At 46.4% G+C, this 26282-nt stretch overlaps 1 protein-coding gene across 1 annotated transcript in view; it reads right to left on the bottom strand.

The window, feature by feature from the left end:
• The window catches only part of THY1 (Thy-1 cell surface antigen), a 68905-nt gene extending 44378 nt beyond the window's left edge, over positions 1-24527 (bottom strand). Inside the window, exon 1 of the mRNA XM_078683937.1 lies at positions 24440-24527. Coding sequence (XP_078540063.1) covers positions 24440-24476 — 37 coding nt within the window. The 5' untranslated portion in view covers positions 24477-24527. The remainder of the gene's footprint in view (positions 1-24439) is intronic.
• Between the last annotated feature and the right edge of the window lie 1755 nt (positions 24528-26282).

Genomic DNA, 26282 nt, shown 5'->3' with positions numbered 1-26282 from the left:
CTTTCTTCAGCATTCCAATTGCCGAGGAAAGTAGAGATATTTTTGGCTTCTCTTTAGGAGGCCGAAGCTTCCGGTTTAAGAGAGCTCCCCAAGGCTATTGTGAAAGCCCTTCTATCTATAGTCAGGCTTTGAAAACTCAACTTGATACTCTTGTGTTGCCTGCTGGTGCTGCTCTTATTCAGTATGTGGATGATCTGTTAGTGGCCGCTGATGATGAGAAAACTTGTAAAGAAGCTACTCTTTCTTTGTTGCGACATTTGTCGGACTTGCATCATAAAGTGTCACCTTCTAAGTTGCAGTATTGTCGACAAGAATTGACCTACTTAGGTCATCTCTTGTTAAAGGAGGGAAGAAGGTTGACCCCAGAACGAATTCAAGCGATTGCGCAAATGACTGTACCAAGCACACAGAGAGAAGTGCGCGCTTTCTTGGGTATCACGTCATATTGTAGACAGTGGATACCGAATTTTTCTTTGCTGGCCAAACCTCTGTTGGCATTGACTTGTAAAGATACACCGAATCCTCTCCCGTGGTCTGACGATTGTCAGAAAAGTTTTTCGGAATTACGTGATGCATTGTGCTCGGCTCCTGTGTTGGGTACTCCAGACTATAGCAAGCCTTTCACGTTGTATGTACACGAGAGAGAGGGATGTGCATTGTCAGTGTTGACACAATATTTTGGGGACAAGCAGCGTCCATGTGCGTATTTCTCATCAACGTTAGATCCAGTTGCTAAAGCATTGCCGAGTTGTTTGAGAGCTACAGCCGCAGCTGCCGTTTCTATTCGACAGTCTGCTGGTTTGGTGTTGGATAATACGCTGATTGTGATGGTTCCACATGCAGTGGATACTTTATTAAACTGGACTAAGACACAGCACCTTACTAGTGCACGTCTTTCAGGTTACGAGTCGACACTGTTGGCTAGCCACGTTCATATCAGAAGATGTAACGTGTTGAATCCAGCTACGTTATTGCCGATCTCTACAGAGACGGAAGTCCAAGAACAGCATGATTGTTTTCTTCGCACAGAGGAAGAAACAAAAGCTAGAGTGGATCTTAAAGACACTCCTTTTGAGAATGTGGATGGTACGCTGTGGGTTGATGGTTCGTGTTTTAAGCTTCCGAATGGCGAGACGACTGTAGCGTATGCTATCACAACTTTATATACAGTTGTCGAGACAGCACCTATACCACAGAATTCTGCGCAAGCAGCAGAACTGATTGCATTGACTAGAGCGTGTGTGTTGTCGGAAGGAAAACGAGTGAATGTTTACACCGATAGTCAATATGCGTTTGGTGTTGCTCACAGTTTTGGACGTTTGTAGAGAGAGCGTGGGTTCCTTACTTCTCATGGAACTAAAATCCAGCATGGGCAGTTGGTGAATGAGCTTCTCGAGTCACTTACTTTGCCGAAGCAAGTTGCGATTGTGAAGTGTAGCGATCACCGGAAGGTTACGGATGATGTTGGCCGTGGTAATGCATTTGCGGAAGAAGTTGCAAAGGAAACAGCGAAGGATATGATGAGCCGTATGTATGTTGCAGGACCAGCGAGATGGGTTATGGCTGGTAGAATGTGTAAAGACGCGATAGAGAGTGTGAAATCGATACAGGCTGAAGCTACTGAAAGTGAGAAGAATGTTTGGAGAGAAACTACGGGTAGATTGGACTCGACTGGTTGTTGGGTTGAATTGTCAGAACACCAAAGATGGATGTTGCCAGATGCGTACGTGCTTGCAGTGGTTACTATGGCACATGGTTTGTCTCACATCAGTGTGAAAGGGATTTGTAAGTTGTTGGCTCCAGTATGGCAGAATGCTGGAATTCCCAAGTGTGCGGAGAACGTGGTCAAGAATTGCATGGTGTGTTTAATGTATAATCCTGGCAAGGGAACCCAACTCCAGCAGGTCACTTTGCTCCTCCGACTTATCCGTTTGAGGTTTTGCAATTGGATTTCATCCACATGGAAAGGTGCAATAATTTAAAGTATGTCCTTGTAGTTGTTTGCGCCTTTTCTAGATGGGTAGAATCATACCCCCTAAAAGACAATACAGCCTTGTCCACAGCTAGAGTCTTGCTCGAAGAATATTTCCCTAGGTTCGGATTGCCAAGGATGGTATGGAGTGATAATGGGAGTGAATTCGTGGGGAAGGTTATGAAGAGAGTGTGTGAAGGGTTGGGAATCCGACAGAAGTTTCATGCCGCAAATCACCCCCAATCAGCTGGATTAGTGGAATGTTACAATGGCACTTTGAAGCTAAAGTTAGCCAAAATGCAGGCGAGTTCTGGTCTCCAATGGCCAGATGCTTTGCCGTTGGCACTTTTGTCAACTAGAACTACAGTACATTCCCGGATAGGCCTTAGTCCCTATGAAATTGTTTTTGGCCGTCCGGCGAATGTGTGGGGAGTGCCGAGGCCAGTGAAGTTTAGTGACATCGAATATCCTGTGTTGGTGGACTATTTGTATGATTTGACGGCTAAATTGCATGTCTTACATCAACAGGTTCATGATAACTTGCCACCAGCATCTGTGGATCCAGGTCACAGCATCAATCCCGATGACTGGGTACTAGTGAGGAATTTTCAGCGGACCAAAAACGAGCAGCCCCGCTTGACCGGCCCCCACCAAGTGCTCCTGTCCACAAGAACTTCGGTGAAGGTCTTCGGGAAAAAGAACTGGATCCACGGCGTACATTGTAAGAGGGCGCCGTTGCCTCTGCCGTATGACCAGTGGGTCCGTGAAGGTATTGCAGATTCAGAGACTGAAAGGGTGCCGAAGTTTGCACCGTTTAGCGACGCTGAGTTGGTGTGGAGAGGCTCCGAGAAAGAAAATGACGATGTCCTTCAAGAAGCTGTGCCTGTGTCTCAAAGATTAGACACTACTGAGCCTGAACTTTTGTTTCATGATCAGAAATTGCCTGGTAAAGGCCGTTATAATTTGCGACCAAGAGTCGTGGGACTAATAAAGTAAAAAAAATTCTTTGCTACTTTTGAAAATTCAGCTCTCCAATCTGAGAAACTGTTTTGACCAATTTTTGTTTTTCGAACCGCCATCCGGGTTCAGCTGTAAGGTCGCGGTGTAAAGACTTGGGAGTGCAAGCCGAAGACACAAGGTCGAGGTTCTGGTTGGTCCTATCAATCAATCAATCAATCATAGCACTTGTATAGCGCGCTACTCACCCGGGGGGGTCTCAAGGCGCTTGGGGAAAGGGGTCCGCTACTGCTCGAACAGACAGGTCTTGAGTTGTCTCCTGAAGGCGAGATGGTCCTGGGTCAGTCGAAGGTGGATGGGGAGGGAGTTCCATGTTTTGGCCGCCAGGTAGGAGATGGATCTGCCTCCGGCGGTGGCTCTTCGGATGCCTGGAACGGCGGCGAGGGCGTGGTTGGTTGATCGTAGCTGGCGGGTGGGAGTGTAGAAGGTCAGGCGGTCGTTGAGGTACTTGGGGCCCAGGTCGTGGAGAGACTTGTGTGCGTGGGTGAGGAGCCTGAACGTGATCCTCTTGTTGACGGGGAGCCAGTGCAGGTCCCTCAGGTGGCCGGAGATGTGGTAGCGTCGGGGGATGTCCAGGATGAGTCGGGCGGAGGCGTTCTGGATGCGTTGGAGTCTTCTCTGTAGCTTGGCTGTGGTTCCGGCGTAGAGGGTGTTTCCGTAGTCCAGTCGGCTGGTGACGAGTGCCTGGGTGACCGTTTTCCTGGTTTCGGTCGGGATCCATCGGAAGATCTTGCGGAGCATGCGAAGGGTGTGAAAGCATGATGAGGAAACGGCGTTGACTTGTCTGGTCATCGAGAGGGAGGAGTCCAGGATGAAGCCCAGGTTGCGTGCGTGGTCTGTTGGCTTGGGAGCGGTGCCCAGGGCGGGGGGCCAACAGGAGTCGTCCCAGGCGGAGGGTGATGGTCCCAGGATGAGGACTTCCGTCTTGTCTGAGTTCAGTTTCAGGCGGCTGGTCTTCATCCACTCGGCGACGTCTTTCATCCCTTCGTGTAGGCTGGTTCTGGCGGTGTCGGGGTCCCTGGTGAGGGAGAGGATCAGCTGGGTGTTGTCAGCGTAGGAGATGATGTTGAGGTTGTGTTGGCGTGCGATGGCTGCAAGAGGTCTCATGTAGACGTTGAAGAGGGTGGGGCTGAGTGATGATCCTTGTGGTACGCCGCAGATGACTTCGGTGTCCTCGGATCGAAACGGGGGGAGGCGAACTCTGTGTTCTTCCGGCGATAGGGAGTTCCCTGGACTGACAGACGCATTCCTTAGCACAGAAGAACCAACCGCCGCAAACAGCACGGTTAGAGTATGGAGTTTTTCGAGATGGCGAGACCTGTTGAAGAAATGAGTTTTAAGAGCAAAATGTGTCAAATTATGAGTAGAAAGTGTTTCCTAATATTATGTCTTCCTATGTTACTTAGCCTGATGATGTTTTTGATGGGATATATTATATTCTCTTTTCAAGTGACGTTTGCACCCACTACACAACCCATACCTTCTTCTACTGTTTCTTCGCATTCTTTTCATCCTCTGCCTGAACATGAATCCGTTAGAAGATTGGAATTCGTTAACAACTCCTTTGTTCAGCTTCTGCACCAACACCAGCTGGTAGTGAACACGACTAACTGTTGGGTGTGTGGCCTTATGCCTCATACTACTGATAAAGGTATTCCTTATCTGGTCCTGCCATTCAGCTATAATGGTTCTGTGTGGGCATACAGAACGATGTTCATCTATGCTCGTGAAGTCTATCCTCTACGTTCTGTGAAAGACAATCCAAAGAATAGTGCTCTAGTTAAGGGAATAGTCGATATGATTAGAGGAGTTGGTTCCTATGAGACAATCCCAAGAGATGAGACACTAGCGTATATTGGATGGAACGTGACTGGATATGGAGTTAGTCTGAGTGAGAACCAGCGAGCGAAAAGATCCTCTCCGATTTGGATCGTACCCCATCAGGGTCATCTTTGTCTGCAAGGTAATGGCTAGAATCCGAGAGCTCAGTTAGGGAAGAGAATCTGCACTGAGACGTATGTTTTTGCGTCCCAGACTTCCCCATCATTTCTAGCAGCTAAGGGTACCTATTTTGTCTGTTACGATAGAGCGTACACATGGTTGCCCCCTGATTTCTCGGGCACATGTTTTTTTCGTTCCTGTTGCCTCCTACATATACAGCTGCGGCAGATTACCACAAGACGAGAGTTGTTAGAGGTGTTTTCAGTAAGGAAGATACTGCAAGACAAGAATTAGGAGATTTTTGGAAGGGTTTTCTGCCGTTTTGGGGACCTATGGTTAACAGCAGGAACATACGGCAATTGACGAGAGTGGTTGAGTCCACCGTAGTTGAAACTGCCGGTGCCCTTAGTAACTTGACTGCTGAGCTCCAGTCGGATCGCCTTATGACTCTCCAGAACAGAGTTGCGTTAGATGTCATACTTGCAGATCGAGGTGGGGTATGTAAAGTGATCCAATCAAGTTGCTGCGTTTTCATACCAGACAATGCTCCTACGGTATACCAGGCCATTTCCAAGTTACATAAGATCTCTGAGTCTATAAATGTGGATAAAGGAGATTGGTCGTTGATTGGATGGTTTTGGGAACTGTTATTGACCTGGGGATGGAAGATTCTGATGATCATTGGGATGGCTTTAGCGATTCTTTTCCTGTTCTGTCTTTGTGTGCAGTGCGCTCCTGCTATATGTGGCCTCTGTGCTACTACGTCTTCAAGGAGACCTGTCCCAAGAGAGGTACTAAGTAATAGGATTATGCTCCAGCAACATCTCGATGATCTGATGAATATAGACCTGGACTCAGATTGACGTGAGTGTAGGTTATTGCCTATGTAAGGGCAAAAGGAGGGTCTGAGGTTCCGTGAATTCTGAACCCGTTTCATAAAGGTCATGGTTTCGTTACGAATTTGATATTAGCGAACCGTAACTAGTTAGTACGACAAGTATGAGTGTTTTCATCACGTTAGACCGATGGATTCACTACGTATTTAGGGATTTCGTTCTGAACCCTTGGGTTCCATTTTGTGTACGGCAGCCATTTTGTGGTTGCCCTCACATAGGCCGATGACTACGGCCGAACGAGTCTTTAGCACACGTACATTTTAGCTGACTTCTGAATGACCTGAGCAAACTGACCCTCTTGCCTGAAGCCAACCTTGTTAGGCCAGTTCCTTTCCCAGTAGCTGATCAAGATTGAGGATCAAAACACAGGACATCGTAAAACTTTATTGCACACAAATATGCCTTATCCTACTCTCACCTGTTTCTGCTCCTTTCTTTATGGTCTATTTACGATTGAGATGTGCCCTTTTTAGGGCTCGGCCTACGCCCCCCCCAGCGTCAGCAGGGGGCTGAGCTCCGAGCTCCTTTTGTTAAGGGCTTTTGAATCTTGCAGGAAAAATTCCTCAGTGCGCGAGCTTTTTCAGTCCTTTTTTTTGCCATCTGCATAGTGATTCGTCTTCGTTGTGCTGTCTTTCTAGTAGCCTTCACGCAATAGGCCATGTGTAAATCATTTAGGGCAATTCCGCCATATTCTGTGTGGTTACGCGCGCAGGGGAGTGTTATAAATTTCAATTAGGAGCTGTCAGGGTGCCGCCGTAATAGAATCCAGATGGTCGGGGCGCGTTCACCAGTCTGCAGTGAGTGGCGCGCGTTAGTGATTGTTCTGTGTCTCGCATTTCCTCTTTTCATGCAGATCTGGTTTTCTTTACTGACTACAGCTGTGTTTATATAGACGGTGGCTTCAGTTGTGCAGCAGGTGCAGTGGCACCAGTGTGGTGTAGCTATCATTAGTGGAGCAGGGGCAGTGGCACCAGTGTGGTGTAGCTATTAGGAGTGCAGCAGGTGCAGTGGTACCAGTGTGTGGTAGCTACCATTGTGCAGCAGGTTCAGTGGCACCAGTGTGGTGTAGCTATCATTAGTGCAGCAGGTGCAGTGGTACCAGTGTGTGGTAGCTACCATAGGTGGAGCAGTTGCAGTGGTAGTGTTGCTTAGCTCAGGTGCAGTGGCATCAGTGTGTGGTAGAAGGAGTTGTGTAGCAGGTGCAGTGTTATCAGTGTTACTTAGCTATGATTGTGCAGCAGGTGCAGTGGCACCAGTGTGTGGCGTAGTTACCATTCGTGGAGCAGGTGAGGTGTTATCAGTGTTACTTAGCTATTATTGCGAAGCAGGTGTAGTACCACCAGTGTTGCGTAGCTACCATTGTGCAGTAGGTGCAGTGGCACCAGTGTGGCATAGCACCATAGGTGGAGCAGTTGCAGTGGTAGTGTTGCTTAGCTATGATTGTGCAGCAGGTGCAGTGGCACCAGTGTGTGGTAGATGGCGTTGTGTAGCAGGTGTAGTGTTATCAGTGTTACTTATCTATGATTGTGCAGCAGGTGCAGTGGCACCAGTGTGGCGTAGCTATCATTGGTGCAGCGGTACCGGTGAGTGGTAGCTACCATTGGTGGAGCAGGTGCAGTGGTAGTGTTGCTTAGCTATGATTGTGCAGCAGGTGCAGTGGCACCAGTGTGTGGCGTAGTTATCATTCGTGGAGCAGGTGAGGTGTTATCAGTGTTACTTAGCTATTATTGCGCAGCAGGTGTAGTACCACCAGTGTTGCGTAGCTACCATTGTGCAGTAGGTGCAGTGGCATCAGTGTGGCATAGCACCATAGGTGGAGCAGTTGCAGTGGTAGTGTTGCTTAGCTATGATTGTGCAGCAGGTGCAGTGGCACCAGTGTGTGGTAGATGGCGTTGTGTAGCAGGTGTAGTGTTATCAGTGTTACTTAGGTATGATTGTGCAGCAGGTGCAGTGGCACCAGTGTGGCGTAGCTATCATTGGTGCAGCATGTGCAGTGGTACCGGTGAGTGGTAGCTACCATTGGTGGAGCAGGTGCAGTGGTAGTGTTGCTTAGCTATGATTGTGCAGCAGGTGCAGTGGCACCAGTGTGTGGCGTAGTTATCATTCGTGGAGCAGGTGAGGTGTTATCGGTCTTACTTAGCTATGATTGCGCAGCAGGTGTAGTACCACCAGTGTGGCGTAGCTACCATTGTGCAGTAGGTGCAGTGGCACCAGTGTGGCATAGCACCATAGGTGGAGAAGTTGCAGTGGTAGTGTTGCTTAGCTATGATTGTGCAGCAGGTGCAGTGGCACCAGTGTGTGGTAGATGGCGTTGTGTAGCAGGTGTAGTGTTATCAGTGTTACTTAGCTATGATTGTGCAGCTGGTGCAGTGGCACCAGTGTGGCGTAGCTATCAATGGTGCTGCATGTGCAGTGGTACTGGTGAGTGGTAGCTACCATTGGTGGAGCAGGAGCAGTGGTAGTGTTGCTTAGCTATGATTGTGCAGCAGGTGCAGTGGCACCAGTGTGTGGTAGCTACCATAGGCGGAGCAGGTGCAGTGGTATTGTTGCTTAGCTATGAATGTGCAGCAGGTGCAGTGACACCAGTGTGTGGCGTAGTTACCATTCGTGGAGCAGGTGAGGTGTTATCAGTGTTACTTAGCTATTATTGCGCAGCAGGTGTAGTACCACCAGTGTGGCCTAGCTACCATTGTGCAGTAGGTGCAGTGGCACGAGTGTGGCATAGCACCAGAGGTGGAGCAGGTGCAGTGGTAGTGTTGCTTAGCTATGATTGTGCAGCAGGTGCAGTGGCACCAGTGTGTGGTAGATGGCGTTGTGTAGCAGGTGTAGTGTTATCAGTGTTACTTAGCTATGATTGTGCAGCTGGTGCAGTGGCACCAGTGTGGCGTAGCTATCATTGGTGCTGCATGTGTAGTGGTACCGGTGAGTGGTAGCTACCATTGGTGGAGCAGGTGCAGTGGTAGTGTTGCTTAGCTATGATTGTGCAGCAGGTGCAGGGGCACCAGTGTGTGGTAGCTGCCATAGGTGGAGCAGGTGCAGTAGTATTGTTGCTTAGCTATGAATGTGCAGCAGGTGCAGTGGCACCAGTGTGTGGCGTAGTTACCATTCGTGGAGCAGGTGAGGTGTTATCAGTGTTACTTAGCTATTATTGCGCAGCAGGTGTAGTACCACCAGTGTGGCCTAGCTACCATTGTGCAGTAGGTGCAGTGGCACCAGTGTGGCATAACTCCATAGGTGGAGCAGTTGCAGTGGTAGTGTTGCTTAGCTATGATTGTGCAGCAGGTGCAGTGGCACCAGTGTGTGGTAGATGGCGTTGTGTAGCAGGTGTAGTGTTATCAGTGTTACTTAGCTATGATTATGCAGCTGGTGCAGTGGCACCAGTGTGGCGTAGCTATCATTGGTGCTGCATGTGCAGTGGTACCGGTGAGTGGTAGCTACCATTGGTGGAGCAGGTGCAGTGGTAGTGTTGCTTAGCTATGATTGTGCAGCAGGTGCAGTGGCACCAGTGTAGCGTAGCTATCATTGGTGCAGCATGTGCAGTGGTACCGGTGAGTTGTAGCTACCATTGGTGGAGCAGGTGCAGTGGTAGTGTTGCTTAGCTAGGATTGTGCAGCAGGTGCAATGGCACCAGTGTTTGGTAGATGGTGTTGTGTAGCAGGTGCAGTGTTATCAGTGTTACTTAGCTATGATCGTGCAGCAGGTGCAGTGGCACCAGTGTTGCGTAGCCATCATTGGTGCAGCATGTGTAGTGGTACCGGTGTGGTGTAAGTATATTTGATGGAGCAGGTGCAGTGTTACCAGTGTGGCGTAGGCGTAGCTACCATTGGTGGAGCAGGTGCAGTGGTACCAGTGTGTGGTAGCTACCATAGGTGGAACAGTTGCAGTGGTAGTGTTGCTTAGCTATTATTGTGCAGCAGGTGCAGTGGCACCAGTGTGTGGTAGATGGCGTTGTGTAGCAGGTGTAGTGTTATCAGTGTTACTTAGCTATGATTGTGCAGCAGGTGCAGTGGCACCAGTGTGGCGTAGCTATCATTGGTGCAGCATGTGCAGTGGTACCAGTGAGTGGTAGCTATCATTGGTGGAGCAGGTGCAGTGGTAGTGTTGCTTAGCAATGATTGTGCAGCAGGTGCAGTGGCACCAGTGTGTGGCGTAGTTACCATTCGTGGAGCAGGAGAGGTGTTATCAGTGTTACTTAGCTATTATTGCGCAGCAGGTGTAGTACCACCAGTGTGGCGTAGCTACCATTGTGCAGCAGGTGCAGTGGCACCAGTGTGGCATAGCTACAATTGTGCAGCAGGTGCTGTGGCACCCGTGTGGTGTAAGTATATTTGATGGAGCAGTTGCAGTGGTAGTGTTGCTTAGCTATGATTGTGCAGCAGGTGCAGTGGCACCAGTGTGTGGTAGATGGCGTTGTGTAGCAGGTGCAGTGTTATCAGTGTTACTTAGCTATGATTGTGCAGCAGGTGCAGTGGCACCAGTGTGGCGTAGCTATCATTGGTGCAGCATGTGCAGTGGTACCGGTGTGGTGTAAGTATATTTGGTGGAGCAGGTGCAGTGGTACCAGTGTGGCGTAGGCGTAGCTACCATTGGTGGAGCAGGTGCAGTGGCACCAGTGTGCCACATTGGTGTGACACACTCACTACCACACACTCACCCCCACAGACTCACCACCACACACTCACCACTACACACAACAACACACCACCAGCCGTCAGTGCACGCTTTCATCAGGGCCAAACACCACGAGCCATCAATGCACGCTTTCACAAACCACAAACACCACCAGGCGTACAACACCAGCCGTCAGTGCATTCTTTTACAAGGCGCACTCACCAGCAACCATCATGCACGCTTTCACCAAACACACACACCATCAGCCATCTGTGCACGCTTTTACCAACCACACACCCACCAGCCGTCAGTGCACCCTTCCACCAGGCACACACACCTCCAGGCGGCAGTGCAGTCTTTTACCAAGCACACACACCACCAGCCATCAGTGCACAATTTCTACAGGCAGTCACAAACACACCACCAGCCATCAGTGCATGCATCAATTGTTAACGCATCCACAATTAACTATTGTAGCAATGTCAGTATGGTACACTTTACTTTTAAACATATTCATGTAAAGCACAGCATGCCACCATTGCTACAATTCCAATCTAACTCACATAATTCCACTACACACCACATGCACACACTCCATAACACATGGCGAAAACACATTGCCATTTACAATGCCATTAGCTCAAACTCAAATAAATCCGAGCCCGATTGCATTTCCAATGCTTGTTTATTATGGGTTCGTTCGACCTGTCTAAAGAAGAATGTTGGGTTTGACCGATGATTGATCATGGGCTCGGCAACTGAAAAGTGGGTTTTACCATCATGCGATACCTCTGGTGTGGATACATGTGATTGGACAGTTTGTGTAAATGTAAGGTATTTGTCTGGAATGTGATTTTTGGCATAAAAAGGGATGACTTGCTTTGTAAAATTGAGCAGTCTCCTGAGAACTCATACCGTGTTGACTTCTAGGACTTCTGTTACTGGCTGCAGCCAATAAATCGATCTTTGACGCCACCAAGAAGTTTCCGTGTCTCTATGTTCTAAGACAGGAGATACCCGAAGACTTTGGGCGTGCCCCTGGCGCCGCCGGGTCTTAAATAACCCAGTTCTTCAGTGGGAATAGTAATTTTAACACTCTTTATATGCTACGGTAATAATATTGTATATTTTTTAATAATATTATGTTATATATATATATATATATATATATATATATATATATATATATATATATATATATATATATTACCTACTGGCGGTCGCCAGTAGATATATATAGTTAGGATTTTTTCTCTATGGGTTTTTTGAAAATTCTATGTCTAATAACTTTGGCGTTTGTGGACGGAATTGGCTGAAATTTTCAGGAAAATGGCACATTTTGTTTCTGAGCAGCCCTTGAAAATTTGGGGGGGGTTCGTCAAGGGGGGGCCGAGAAAAAAGGGGGGTCCCAAAACGTGTTTTTAACATTGAGTTTTCCATAGGGCGGTTGGCCTCACTTTTAGCCCGAACGGCTGAATGGATTTGCACGAAACTTGGCAAAATTGTAGGGACTGGTAGCCCGATGTGCCTTTTGTAGGTCTCAATATATGTGCTCCAGTGGATTTTGAGAAATTAACGTTTAAAAAAAGATATATATCTGTAACAGCGGACCAGGCAGCGCTCCGGTTCGCGTACTTTACGCGCAACGGAGCTTTGTGAAGCGAAGCTGATTGGTTCTCCGGCGTCTGTCAACATTCCAAAAAGTCCGTAGCGGCCGCCATCTTGTCTCTCGGTAGGATCGAGAGACAAGAGGAGGTCAAAACAAAGGGGGAAATAACTATAAGGGGGCATAGTAGATCCTCGCTGACCCCCTAGGTTTGATGTGGAGGTTTTAAAAGGGCCCCGCGGGGCAAAAAAAAAAAATAATAATAATAAAACGGCTGAATGGATTTGCACGAAACTTGGCAAAATATTAGGGACTGGTAGCCCGATGTGCCTTTGCTAGGTCTCAATATATGTGCTCCAGTGGATTTTGAGAAATTAACGTTCAAAAAAAGATATATATCTGTAACAGCGCTCCGCTTCGCGTAACGGAGGTTTGCGAAGCTGATTGGTCATTCTGTCACTGGGCTATAGTTGGGCTACATCTGGCTGATATTTGGGCTACATTTGTTTTTTTGTGTGTCTGGCGGCCATCTTTGGGCTACATTGGGCTACATTGGGCTTCATTGGGCTACATTGGGCTACATTTGGGCTCCAACATATATATAGGCCAATGTAGCCCAATATATATTTTTCAAAGTTAATTTTCGTAAAAACCACTGGAGCATATATCTTGAGACATAGCAAAGGCACATCGGGCTACCAGTCCCTACAATTTTGCCAAGTTTCGTGGAAATCCATTCAGCCGTTCGAGCTAAAAGTGAGTGCAACCGCCCTATGGAAATGAAGGAAATGAATGGGTAATTTGTAATTAGCAAATAGCTAATCGCAAACTAGGAATGGTAAAGAATCGCTATTTATTCCTTAAAGTTCGCTATTTAGGAAATGCAAAAAACTTTGATGATACATATGGCGGTTCATCTCTAACAAGATAAGAAGCATAGGGATACATTTATGATGACTGGCGCATCACCAGGGATGTGTTAGTCATTCTGTGCCGCTGTTCCGTCACCTATGGTGTGCTGCATTTACAATGCGGCGCATCATGGGGCAAAAACAGCACAGATGCGTGATGTATCTGTGTCGTAAAGGTGGCGCATTGCTGGAGTTGTATCGCAAGTGTGATGAAGCTCCAGCAAGGGTCGGGGGTGCCCCTGTCGCAGGGTTTCTGTTCTCACACAGAACTGTGGACAGAGGATTGGAACCTCGGCGAATTAGGGTGTCCCAAAACTCACGTTAGTAATCAAAAACTCCTTAGCAAGCTAGGTACAGTGTCACATTGGATATAACAAACTCTCAATGTTTAGACAATCCAGAATATGAACTTATAGTACCTCAGGATACGTGGAACTCATGAACAGTCGGTCGTTATATATTTCTTAGAAACCAGAACATGGAGTTAAGAAGAACACATGTGTATTTGAAATGTTTATTTACTAATGCCGTCTTCTCAGGCGTAGTATCTTAGATAATAGAAGTACACATATTATCAGTAGCAAAATTACCAGCATAGTTACTAGTACATAAAAAGCGAATGGTGACAGTATGTTAACATGCTGTAAATGAATAAGAGTTAGCAACACTTATAAGCAGCCGCGGGCCGTGGAGGGAGTTACGGTGGGGCAGGGAGGCGGGGAGGGGGAGGGGCAAGGTAGAGAGGGCTCCACCCTGCTTCTCCCCCTCCCCGCCTCCCTGCCTCACCGTAACTCCCTCCACGGCCCGCGGCTGCTTATATCTCACCCTCCCTAATACACATATTATATTATTTGCTAAGAAGGTCTCTTTGTGTTGGTTTAGGGCGTGCCCATACTTTAGTGTCTTAGATTTGAAGGAATCACATCAGCATACACCAGCTCTCTCTTCATGTGAACCGCATCAACTGTTGTGTATGTGTGTTCGGCAAAGCAATATAAAACTCGCCTCATGCCCAGAATTGGCAGAAGTTGCACTTATGTTATGAGTATGAAGTCGTGGAGATCAGACCTCATAACAATTCTGTATCGTGTTGTTCTTGAAACTTTAGCACTCGCTGTACAGATATAGTTTAACAAGCAAAGCAGATAGTAGAGCAATAACATATTATTCTCATGTAAACCACGATGAACTACTAGGTGGAAAGCTAAAGCAACAACTAAGTGTCGTGTGCAGAAGTTGCAAAAAAGGAAAAATGGCGTTTAAACCGGTAATGAGCCCATGCTAACTTAACACGGTGTAAAGATATCCAGGACCTAGATGACACCTCCCCATGATCCGGAAACGAACTGAATAAGATAATAGAAGTGCCATCTCATGAGAGCAGATTGCAAGTTTATATGTGGACGGTCCGCAAGGTAAAGCATTAAAAACTAGGAAAATTTAATGCTAAAGAAAAATAAAACAGCCAAGTACTTTATCGAGTCTTAAGCCAATAGGCAAGGTAAATAATAAAAACTTGACAAATAAGTCAATGAATTGTCAATGAAATGCTAGTACTCAGCATATCAAACATGAAAAAGGTCTATGACATAACTGTGTATGCAAAATAAGCTGCAACAGCCTCCAATAGGAAGTCACCGTCTTCATCCGAAAACAGTTCAGCCATCCAATTTAAAAGCGGAAAAGAACATACGTGCTCTCCCAGCACCGGATCCTCTATCACCATCAGAGGACAGCTCGGTGGGTTTTCAAGAAAGCTCTGTTCCAAGAAAGACTGTGCTGCCGCCAGTAAATTCCAGGGACCAAGTAGTCCATGCATCAATGCCACAGCCATAATCCTTTCGCCAGGACAAACCAACTCGTGAGTAATGATAGGACTCATCAGCTGATTAAAGTCGACGTCAGGAGAAACCGGTCCGCAGAGACACAAATCAATGGCCCAATCGAAATCACAGGTCAGGCAGTGAAATACAGGCTGGACACAGGTGAAGTAGGAGAATCGAAAAGATAATCCATATGCCGTGCTTAATATCGCCAACGGCATTGTGCCATAATATTCTAGCATGCGATTGCGGAACAGTGTCAGCAGCTGCAGGGTGGGAGGTTGCATAGGAGGGACATCCATATTTAAAAATGTAAAAAAGCACAAGAGCGTCCGCTGGTAATGCAAGTAAAAATGCCAATCCACGAACCGGAGTGGAGAAAATGGAATGAAAGGAAGCAGGGATGACTCCAAAGATTTTCTCAAATGAAGTCACGAGACCACTGGTAACAACTTTAAAAAAGTGCGCCAGGGTCTTTGTGGAGGATGCGTTAAAGATAGTCGGAACCATCTTGCTGAAATTGAAAGGCAAATCTGAATTAAAAGTATTCCTTTTATCGTAACAGTAAGTGAACGGGTTATTTGCTGCAGAAATGTTCTATTTCCTCCCACACATGAACATAGGGAGTTTTCAATCTGGCCACAAATACCAACCTTGGGACAGATTTCAACGGCATGGCAAGAATAAGAGCTCTTTTGTCTCAGAGAGAGGTGGCCTTGAGTTCGGCCCGTGAAACTTTCGTGCTTCACATAGCGAACACCCGTACAGAGGTGCAGACCCTTTTCAATTAACTCAGAACAATCTTCATTATTGAGCATCAAATAACTACCATTTTCCAACAACTTGAACGTGGGGATGATAGCAGGAACTGGCGTGCCTTGCAACACGCAAGCCATATTTGGTCGGTGTTTGTTGCATGAACCGTGTAACTGTATGTGCCTACACATTAGTGAATGATCTGGCGTCTCAGTGCATTCCTCTCCATTCAGATAAACTTCTTGATCATCTTTGAAACATCTGTATGTGTATGGAAGCGACCAGACCTCATGAAGAAAAGCACTACCTAAAGGTTCATAACGACCTATTGGTATATATTTCATACAATTTGAAAACTTATATAAAGCAAAAGGCAGCGTTATTAAACCGTGGATAAGGCACGTTGCCAAAAAACCCGCAATCCTCTGCTGATGATGTCACTGAGCATGTCATGAATGATGTAATATGTGACATCATCAGCAGTGGATTACGGGTAATAGTATCTCTAGTTTACTCCCCTATAGCTGTCTTTCTTTTAACATAAGTGTCTGTTTCCTTCCCTTATACTTACTGTTTTTGGTTCGCTTCTAGTTCGCGTACCGGCGAGAGAACTGGGAAGCGAACTAAGAGAAATAGAGGTTGGCACAGTTCCAAATATTGTACCAATTTTTTAATAACGGGGAGGTAGTTCTGAAAAGAACTTTTTTTTTTGTTTTATATTTTTTTTATTATTTTTCGGAACATTTTTTTACTTTTTTTGAATTTTTCTGAAGTTTTATATTTTTTTGGGTTTTTCTTGGAGGGGGCAATGAAAACGATTCATTGTAAAGGGCTCAACAGGAGCAACAAAACAAAAAAAGAAGTATTTATTATTTTGGGCGTTTCGTACAAACTTGCATATGATAGTCAATAGCTCTGTTGATCAGAGTGATGCTTTTTTCTCCGTAGGAAATGAATCCATCGCAAAATACGCAGGTGTGTTTTACTTCACCAAATTTCATTTGTATATTTGGCACCATCTCCCTGCCCTCTGGTCCCGTTACTTCCGGTACAACAGATCTTCTGGCCATAATAGGGAGATTATCTAGGTCGTTCCGAAACTGTGCAGCACTGTAGTTGTTAGGATGCCACCTAGTCATATGGCGATGCATTGTGTAGTTTCCGAAACTGTATTTTTTCTCGGTTCCTCTGGACAGTCTATCTTGACATATAAGGCAAGTTACGTATCTTGCATTTACTTTTTTCTGACCTTTGGGAATTTTAAAAAATTGCCAAATGAAGTTTTCTTTCCGGTGAGACGTCCTGGGCTGCTCAGGCAAAAACTGCCTCTCTTCGTGCTCGTCGTCCTGTTCCTCTTCTTCTTCTTCTTGTTGAATTATAACTTGAGCAGGTGGTCCACTCTTCCTTGGATGTGGTGGAGGTGGTGGGGAAGCACCAGCTGAAGCTACTAAAGAAGCCATTGCTCAGTGATCACAAAGGGTCTTTCTCTCACAATGATGAAAGTCAGAGTGAGGAAAGAAGGAGGGATTTTCATCATTTGGGAAAAACAAGAGTTCTCAACCAATCAAAAGTGTTCATTTTAGATTATATGACCTAGTCTTACATCATTAGGAAACCAAAAGTGAAATGAACCAATGAAAAGTGTTATTACCAAGTCACATGACTTGCTGTGTTTACGTTAAGCGCTTTGCAGGGCCTCCCGGTTTGCTTCCAGAAACCTGCGCTTTGCGACTCGCTTCGCGTACCAGTTCGCTAACGTAGCACGTCATATGACGTATCACGCGACAACGTGAAACGTCATGCGGACGGGAGGCGTCACGATGTTGTTTTCTAACGCGGCACTTGCGGTAAAGAAACGTTTACCGGCTCGCGGTCTATTTCGCGGCATCAAGGTCAGCTAACGGGAAGCTTCCCGATTCGCGAAGCGGGAACGAAGAAAAAAAAATATAAAAAAAAAAAATTATTCATAAACATATAAAATATATTTTTGGATTTAAAGAAGAATACATTTTACAGCTACAGATATTAGCTGTTAAAAAACCAATGAAATTCACAGAAAAAACCATAGGTTATAGACCATATATAGTTAGGAATTAGCATTTACAAAACCTTGAAAATTCACTGAAAAAACCACAGGTTATAGACCATATATAGTTAGGAATTAGCATTTAGAAAACCTTATTTTACTCACACAAAACCATTGAAATTCCATATATAGTTAGTTGCACTAACTATATATTGTGCACCCGCAATCCACTGCTGATGATGTCACATATTACATCATTCATGACATGGTCAGTGACATCACTGATGACATCACTGATGACATCTCAAATGACATCACTGATGACATCTCATTTGACATCAATGACCACATCACTGATGATATCATTCATGTGACAATACAATGCATCTCCTCACATTTTAATATAACCTCTGTTTCACCCAGTGTTAAAAAGAGAGTATAATTTTTGAAACCATTGACACACCAATACTAGTTACTACATACGCACTCACTGATTGCTACGTCTACACACACCTTCACTCATTCACCCATACAATCATTCATACATACAATCACTCATCTTTACAACACTATCATATGCACTCATACACCTATACAGACACTCACAGTCTGCCACTCATCCATGGAGTTACTCACACACCTAGTCAGTCCTGTAAAGAATCAATGACACTTCCATTTTCTTGTCTATACAGTTAAACATAGAGCACCTTACATTTTCAAACATATACTAACACATACTTACCTTCTTATACAATCATTGATACAAGTACAGATTGATCTGCACAGAGTCACACACCTCCCAGCTAGCCACACACACACTCAGTCTCCCATACAAATACTTGGGCAATCAATCAATAACCCATATAGTTACTCATATAGCTACTGATCAACACATGCAGCAGTTTACAGAACAACAGACATAATGATGCACAAATTAAGACAGTTTAGTCACTAACCCATGCAGTCAGTGAGACACATTTAATCACTCACTCATACAGTCAGTCATGCACCTACTAAATCCTTCGTCCAGACACTTACACATCCACTCATTCTTCAATATGTAAGACATATTTAAACTTTATAGAAACAAAAAATCACTGGATGTTGTTATCAGTGATGTCATCAGTGATGTCATTTGAGATGTCATCAGTGATGTCATCAGTGATGTCACTGACCATGTCATGAATGATGTAATATGTGACATCATCAGCAGTGGATTGCGGGTGCACGATATATAGTTAGTGCAACTAACTATATATGGAATTTCAATGGTTTTGTGTGAGTAAAATAAGGTTTTCTAAATGCTTATTCCTAACTATATATGGTCTATAACCTGTGGTTTTTTCAGTGAATTTTCAAGGTTTTGTAAATGCTAATTCCTAACTATATATGGTCTATAACCTATGGTTTTTTCTGTGAATATATATATATGTTTTAACAAATAAAATGTTATTTTTTTTATAACTTACATTAATTATTTAATAATTTTAAGGTTATTTAAGTATATTTTAGTTATTTATTTTTAATATTTTTTTAATATTACATTAATTTTAATAAATTCGATATTTTTACAAAGTACATATTTTTAAACGATATTTTTGATTCGATATTTTTGTACTTACCTGTTTGTAGATAGGACTTCGATATTTATGTAGTCAATATTTTGGAGTCGATATTTTAAATGCCTATATTTTTGTAGTCGATATTATGTCAGTGATCCGTACACAGTCAATAAAATAACGCCTCCTAACATAGATCGCATGCCCTTGCGAGACCAGTCCTCTATTTAGACAAAAATAAATCAACGCAGGTCTGGTGTCAAAATTAGTTAGTAGGGTACAACTTAGAATAGGTTTGTAGAAAGTGTAATGTAGAAATTGTAATGTGAAGTGTTAATGTATATTTGTATTTCAATTGTCTTTTTGGTGCAAAAAGTGTTTTTCATAATTGTATGTAGTGAATTTTTGTTTCTGAATGGCAACATGTACACCTCTGACAACTTGAAAAGTTTATATAGTGACGTAACTTGTACACGACAAAAATACTCATAACACCCAAGGATTAAATCTTTAGGGTGCAAAATCTGCTCAGAATAAAAAAGTGGCAGAATTGAAGCGTGACCGGGTTCCCTTATTTATAAAACATTATTACGTTGTCCTACCCAGCCCCGGAAAGTACACAACCCCACTTTTTCCACGATTGTTTAGGGTCGGCACTGGCGTGAGGACCTGTAGAGCCCCGAGACAGAAGGCTGTTATTTGTGTCTCTGCGCCGAGCCCGAAGGTGGGGGCGCTTGAAACTTTTTCTCAGTGCTGACCTTGGCCCGAAGGCAGAGGAGGGATGGAGCCTTTTTATGGAGTTGATGGTAGGGGAAGGAAGTCTCTGTACTATCGATCCGTTGGCCCAGTGTGGGGTCTTTGGCATCGGAGTCGGCTTTAGACATGGAGATGTGCTCCTTGTCGTATTCGGCTCCCTGCTCGTGTCATTCTTCATGTTTTGAGTCGTCTCCGTCAACATCTGGTACGGAGCCACTTTGTTGGTGCATTTCGTGACCTCAAGCCTATTGGTCACGGATCGCCTGCTTTGATTGAAATGACTGACACTCGTCGCAGTCTTTCTCGTCGTGTTCCGGGGATAGCCAATGGTTGCACACTTTGTGTAAGTTGGTGCGCGAAAACTTAGCGCGACACCCAGGACAGAACCTGGATGGAGTCCGTTCCATCGACTGCTATCGACTGCAGAGTGGGTACACCCAACGGCCTTCCACGAATCTTCAGATCGAAGGCTTTTGAGTGTAGACGATACGCGGAGAAAGGGAAATACGATTGATAAACAATACTGTTGAGGGTAGTGGATTGCGCACAACGGGTGCAATTACTCCTTTTCACCTCAGGGGATGGCCTTCACCAGACATCCCCAACCCAGCATTTCGCTCCTTGAGGCAGTCCCTAGAGCACCCCCAGCTGTAGAACAAAAGTTCCAGCCATAGGGATGCATGTGACTCCTTGCTGAGCCCTTGAGGGTTTATTCTTCTCAGTCCCCATGAGACTTAGGGAGGAACTTCTTCACATTGTGCTGGGGGAAACTGTGCTTCTCCAGCAGCACCCCCTGCCCCTTGGCACACACACAACGGTGACCCCATCTTCTTTGGGCCACCACAAGCCGAAATCACCAGGTTTCCTTGCCGGCATCTGTAAACCTGGCAAGGCATTATGGGGCGCTTCTGCCCTAGCAGCACATATTATAGCAGTTTCTCTCCTGCTGCTCCGGGGAGAGCCGCGCTGCCCCCGGCGGCCTCCTGCTGCATCTCCTAGCTTCAGGTGGGGGCCCGGTCCCACCTGGACCCCCAAGTGAGTGAGCTAGCTCGGGGAGTCCACCCCGGCTACTCTGGCCGTTTTGGGGGCCCAGTCCCACCCGTCCCCCTGGTGCCTCCTCACCCCCTCTTCTCTTCGCTGGTGTCTGGTCCCACCTGGGCACCCCGCATTTCCAGCATCTGGGGAGGTGAGGGCAGTCCGGGGAGCCCACCCCCGGCTGCTCCGGCCGGGTCCCGGCCCGCACCCTTGTGTGCGTCCACAGGAGCCAGCGCTGCTCTTCTGGTCTGTCCGCTCCTGCGGGCAGAAACGGTGCTTGCAGCTGGACCGGTGGGTCTTCGGGGAGAGTGACGGCACTCCCCCCTGCCTTCCTCCAGCCGCCGGGGAGTTCAGAGGCACTCTCCCTTGCCCCTCTCTCACTTCGGGACACAGAGATGGGGTCCCAGGCCCCCCCTCCTCTTCATGAGAAGCGCGCCGGCACTCTCCGTCTTTGCTTTTTTGGCAGGGGCCATGGTGGACTCCTGGCACCCCGTAAGGGGGACATCTTCACGGGGAGCACAGCAGCACCCCCCGGCTTTACTTCAGGCCCCTAGAGACCTCTCCGCGGAGGTGCTGGGGTGCGATGGCGCTCCCGGCCTCCTTCCTCACATGGGGCCTGGAGTGGGGATCGCGGGCCCCTGCCCCGGCACATCTTCACGGGGAGCGCAATGGCGCTCCCCGGCTTCATGTACGACGAGGGCCAGGGTGGGTTCCTGGCTCCCCGCCGGGGTACCTTCACAGGATGAGCGATGGCGCACCCCGACTTAACTTCTCTTGGGGGCAGCCCCGGGACCTGCCCCAGCCCGGGGGCACATCATGGACCGGCAGCAGAGCCCCACACGCTTCGTCATCAGTCCTTCCAGAGGTCAAAGTTTACCTACCTTCTGGGGGGCGTGTCTCGGCCCGGCCGATTTTGCTGGTCTTGGCCTCTTCTTGCTCCTGGTGGTGCACCCCAGCCACTGGGAGCTCTTTCCTTCGCCCTCCTGGTCACACAGAGGGTAGATTCAGCAGGGAGCTGTCTTCATTGGCTCCCTGTGCCAGCCTTTTGCCTGGCTCTTCTCCTGGGCCTCTGTTCTCCCTGCGCAGAGGTCCCCCGCTTCTATGCACTGGTCCTGGTCTCTTCTCCTGGAGCTGTTCAGGATTCTGGGGCAGTCAGGGGGTTCCTCCTTCCAACAGCCCATTGCGCCAGGCTCCAACACTCTCTGCCTCAGCAGACCACACCCCAGAGAGAGCTTCTCTTCCTGTACAAACACTTTTTAAAGTTTGGGGAGGGGCTGGCAGGAAGTCTCTGTTTGTCCTATCAAACAGCGACACATCACTTCACTGCCCCTGCTCCCTCCTTCCTGCCCAGGGCTCTGTGTTTGTTCAAAATGGCGGCGTCCAGGGTCTCCTGCCACATGGTCTCTGAGAGCCCCTTACCCCCAGTGCTGCCTTCTCCCTTGTGCAGCTCGGTGCCTGGCACCCAGTGACAGCTGCTGATGGATTAGCCTGTAGCTCCACCCATCTTCGCTCCTTGGAGGGAAGGTCATCAATCCAGGCTGCTGGGGTCAGCCCCCACCCAGACCCTGGTTATGAGCTGACTCAGAGAAATATAACATTTCTGGATGACCCAAAAGCAGTACAAATATGACTTTGGACTCTGCAGAATACTTCTTCTCACATAGGTTACAGTGGACTTTGGTGTGTGTCTGGACTTTGTAGGCCCTAGGAAAGTAAAACTAGCCCATTTTCTCCCTATGCCCATAAGAGAATAATGGAATAAACACTGTAAAGCACACTGACTTTCCCTGGCATGTTTCTTCCCACAATATAAAGCCTATTCCATGTCACCACCCAATTCTGCATAAGTCCTGCACACCATTCACTTTGTAGCTGCTCCTGGGCTGCGCACACCAGGAATCCCCCCTGCGCAGCCCGTACACGTGTGCACATTTATTTATTTATTGATAAAGTGTTACATAGCGCGAACTTGATCCTGCAAGTTTAAAGTTTCGGAAAGGGTTAAATTCAAAGAATTACCTGTGTATGTAACCAGCCTGGTGCCCTTTACTCCAGCTGCTGCGCAGCAGCCTAGTCAATTTAGGGGGACACCAGTAAAATCCCCATGCAGTCGCTTTCATCATGATTTCACTGTGGGTGAGTCCCAACTGATGAGGCTCTCCCACAGTAAAAGCTCAACAAATAGGTGCCCCAAAAGCGAAAAATCCTGGTGGCACAGAGTGTCAGAACCACCTTCTAACACTAACTGACCCACTCACTCACAGATCCTACACTCTGACACCAGGGCCGGGGTTTAGTGCTTGTGGCACCCAGTGTGGCAATGTTTGTTGGTGCCCCTCAATGACCACCTCTGCCACGGATTCCCTCACTACCACCCTTTAACAGTACCCCTCAAGCCTCCATAACCACTCTCTCTCAGATGCATTAAATTAATTTTATAGTGCCACTCATATCAGTGTAGGGTGTCAGAGCACATTACATCACACACACTACAAAGAGCCAATCAATCGAAGGTGTGTAAATCAGTGTATCATACATGTTATGTAAGATAAACGACTACAATGTGTAGGAGTCACATGTCATCCATACCAGTAGACAGTATCGTTTAATAGTGCTTGGTCTGGAGAAGCACAAACTCAGAATTTAAAACGTAACACCATGGTTGAGGGTTCCCTTTAATAATCAGAATTGATTTCCATCCAAATTAACCCTTTTTCCAACATTAGGATAAAAAAGACTGGGGGGAGAAATAACAAAACACTGATCTATACATTGTAGTTTTCATACAGCTCTTTGATGATGGTTAATTGCTCACTGTTGTGTTAGGATTTTAACATAAACTGCAAGTAGAAGGATCTCTCAGACAAAAGCAATAACCCACTGACTTAATACATTATATGCACTTTGTGATCTGCATGGTACACATTTTTTGCAGCACATATATCAACCCACTGCACTAACTTACTAAGAGTCAAAACTTCAACTAAACAAACCTCTCTCCAGGAAAAACATTAATCGCCGAGTTATCTTGACATTTTTATTATTGCCTGAAAATTGCTGGCTCCAGGAACGTGGTGCTTTTCAAACCATAATATACAGGATGCCGCAGGGCCCCACCGGAAGTCAGCACCCGGTGCGGTTGCACCGCCCTAGAGCCGGCCCTGCCTGACACAAGGACAGATTGAGGTAACTTACGAACTTGTTTTTATTTTTTGAGTTTTATATAGGGCTGCCCTCGACCCAAATGCATTGGGGTGCTTTGCATGAGCACCAGGTTACATTACACAAGGTTAGAGTCGTTTGTTTAGGCACGGGTTATTAAAGTGATTTGCCCAGAATCACAGGATGTCGTGCTAACGCAGGAATGGAACCAGTTTGACCAGATACTTCGGTCCAAAACACCATCACAGTCAAGGAAGAGTCTTTTGACTTACTAGATGCCAGAACAGATTTTTGGCACACGCCGATTTATTTATTTATATGTATTTATTTATTCTTGAAGTGCACTTTGAAAACAGGATCCTACTTACCTATCAGGACACCAGCGATGGAAAAGAAGGGATGCATCTTTGCTGTCTTCCTCCCTGAGAACCAGTGTCTGCCGGGATGCCGGTTTTCCTGTGAGAAAGGGATATCAAGACGCCAACACTGGGGTTAATGTGGTATTCACAGCAAAATAGAACAGCAGTACCTCACTCTCAGCATCTGCTAATCATGCACGTACACACATTATATATGTACTAAACATAACAGAAGCACACATCGGTACACAGAAGTATACATAAACCAGGCTCACACAGATACCCTCACCAGCACATAATACATTCTTGTTACTACACGCACTATCAAATAAACATATATTAAACCACACACGCTACCACACCCACAAGCACACAACCACACACAATGGTTTGATTCTCTAAGGTAAGTTACACTTTTGAGTAAGTTTACATTTTGTAATAAGTTTACTACTTTCGGTTTTCACAAATTCCTGGTGTAAGCTTACTACAAAAGTGTAAGCTACATGTCTCCACCCAGAGTATTGCAGTTGGCTTACTCTTGTGTGGGAGCGTGACTTCCCTTCCTAAACTCTTCCTTGACCCTCGTTAAATCCCTCTCACTACTCCCTAATACCGTCCCCATTAGTAGTAAGTCTACCCCTTTTCCCACTCACTCCCCTGTGTCCATCCCACATTGACTACTAAAATGTATACTTACATGTGCTCTGTCAGGCAGAGAACTCCCCATATATAGGTATAGGCAAATATGTACACTTTGTAGTTTACTACAAAGTGCAGTTTGGGAATCATCCAGCCGCGGCCGGTAGTGGGAGTACCGGCCGGGCGGTGACGTGGGGAGGGGGAGGGGCAGGGTGGGGGTTAGTAATGTATGGATTACGGACTTTAAAAGGTAAGTAAACATAAAAAGAAATTTGTTGCACACACTGCATCACCAAATGCGAGGTGAGTACAAATCTCGAGACAGAATGTGCAAGTTGTTTTGTCACTTTTGCTCACTTTTGTTTTCTGTTGGCATTGTGGAGTTCATCTCATGGTTAAAGTCAGTTTTTTTCATTGACAAAAGCAAATTATATTGCTTCCTTCATTGACAATGAGCATGTTATGGTGTGTTGATATTAAAGGTGGCGGGGGCGTGAGTTCTTATAACCCTTTAGAATGCCTGTGGACCACTGCACTATGAAAGATGTAGTTGTAGGGAGTAGTGTATGGCGGTGATTGTGAAGGACACTTGAGGCTTCGTGAACTGGTCACACTCTTCCAGTTTGTGGGTCACAAATCTGGGTAACCGCTAAAGCGCACAGAACAAATGTAGGTAGAATGGACTCCTGACACTTTTATCCTTTGTGCGCAAAATACAGTCTCCTGCCCGCCATAAAAGGCTGTTGTCCAACCAGCTCAGAGTTGTACAAAAGTGTACCTGATAGATATACAACATAAGGACAGCGAAATGGTTCCTAATTACCTATGAAGGTCTGGAAGAAGCCCATCCTGGTTCAGTGTGCACCTGGTGAGGGTCGGTGTGCAGAGCGACAGGAACCGGAAGTGGATTTAGAGCGATGTTCCTGCGGTGTCCCTGAGGCACGAGCGGCGCCTGCCCCACCGTGAGCTGAAACAGAAGACAACAGAACCAGAATGGTTCCAATACATTGATCTGCCAACCCTGAAGGAGATCACAACATTGACTGGAGGAGGTTCAAGAACCTTCAGTAAATGGGAAACTAGGAAATGGGACTAGACGACGTAAAGGAGGTGTGGTAAAGGAAAGCTCTGCAGGGGTAGCAGCAACCAGAAACACACTGTCAAAGTCAACAGAAAGATTTCCACTTTCAGATCCAGAACCCAATGGCTGTAC

This window comes from Lissotriton helveticus, chromosome 3_1 (assembly GCF_964261635.1).
Source record: "Lissotriton helveticus chromosome 3_1, aLisHel1.1, whole genome shotgun sequence".
In the NCBI taxonomy this organism is placed as follows: Eukaryota; Metazoa; Chordata; class Amphibia; order Caudata; family Salamandridae; genus Lissotriton; species Lissotriton helveticus.
This window is presented reverse-complemented; position numbering and strand designations above follow the sequence as displayed.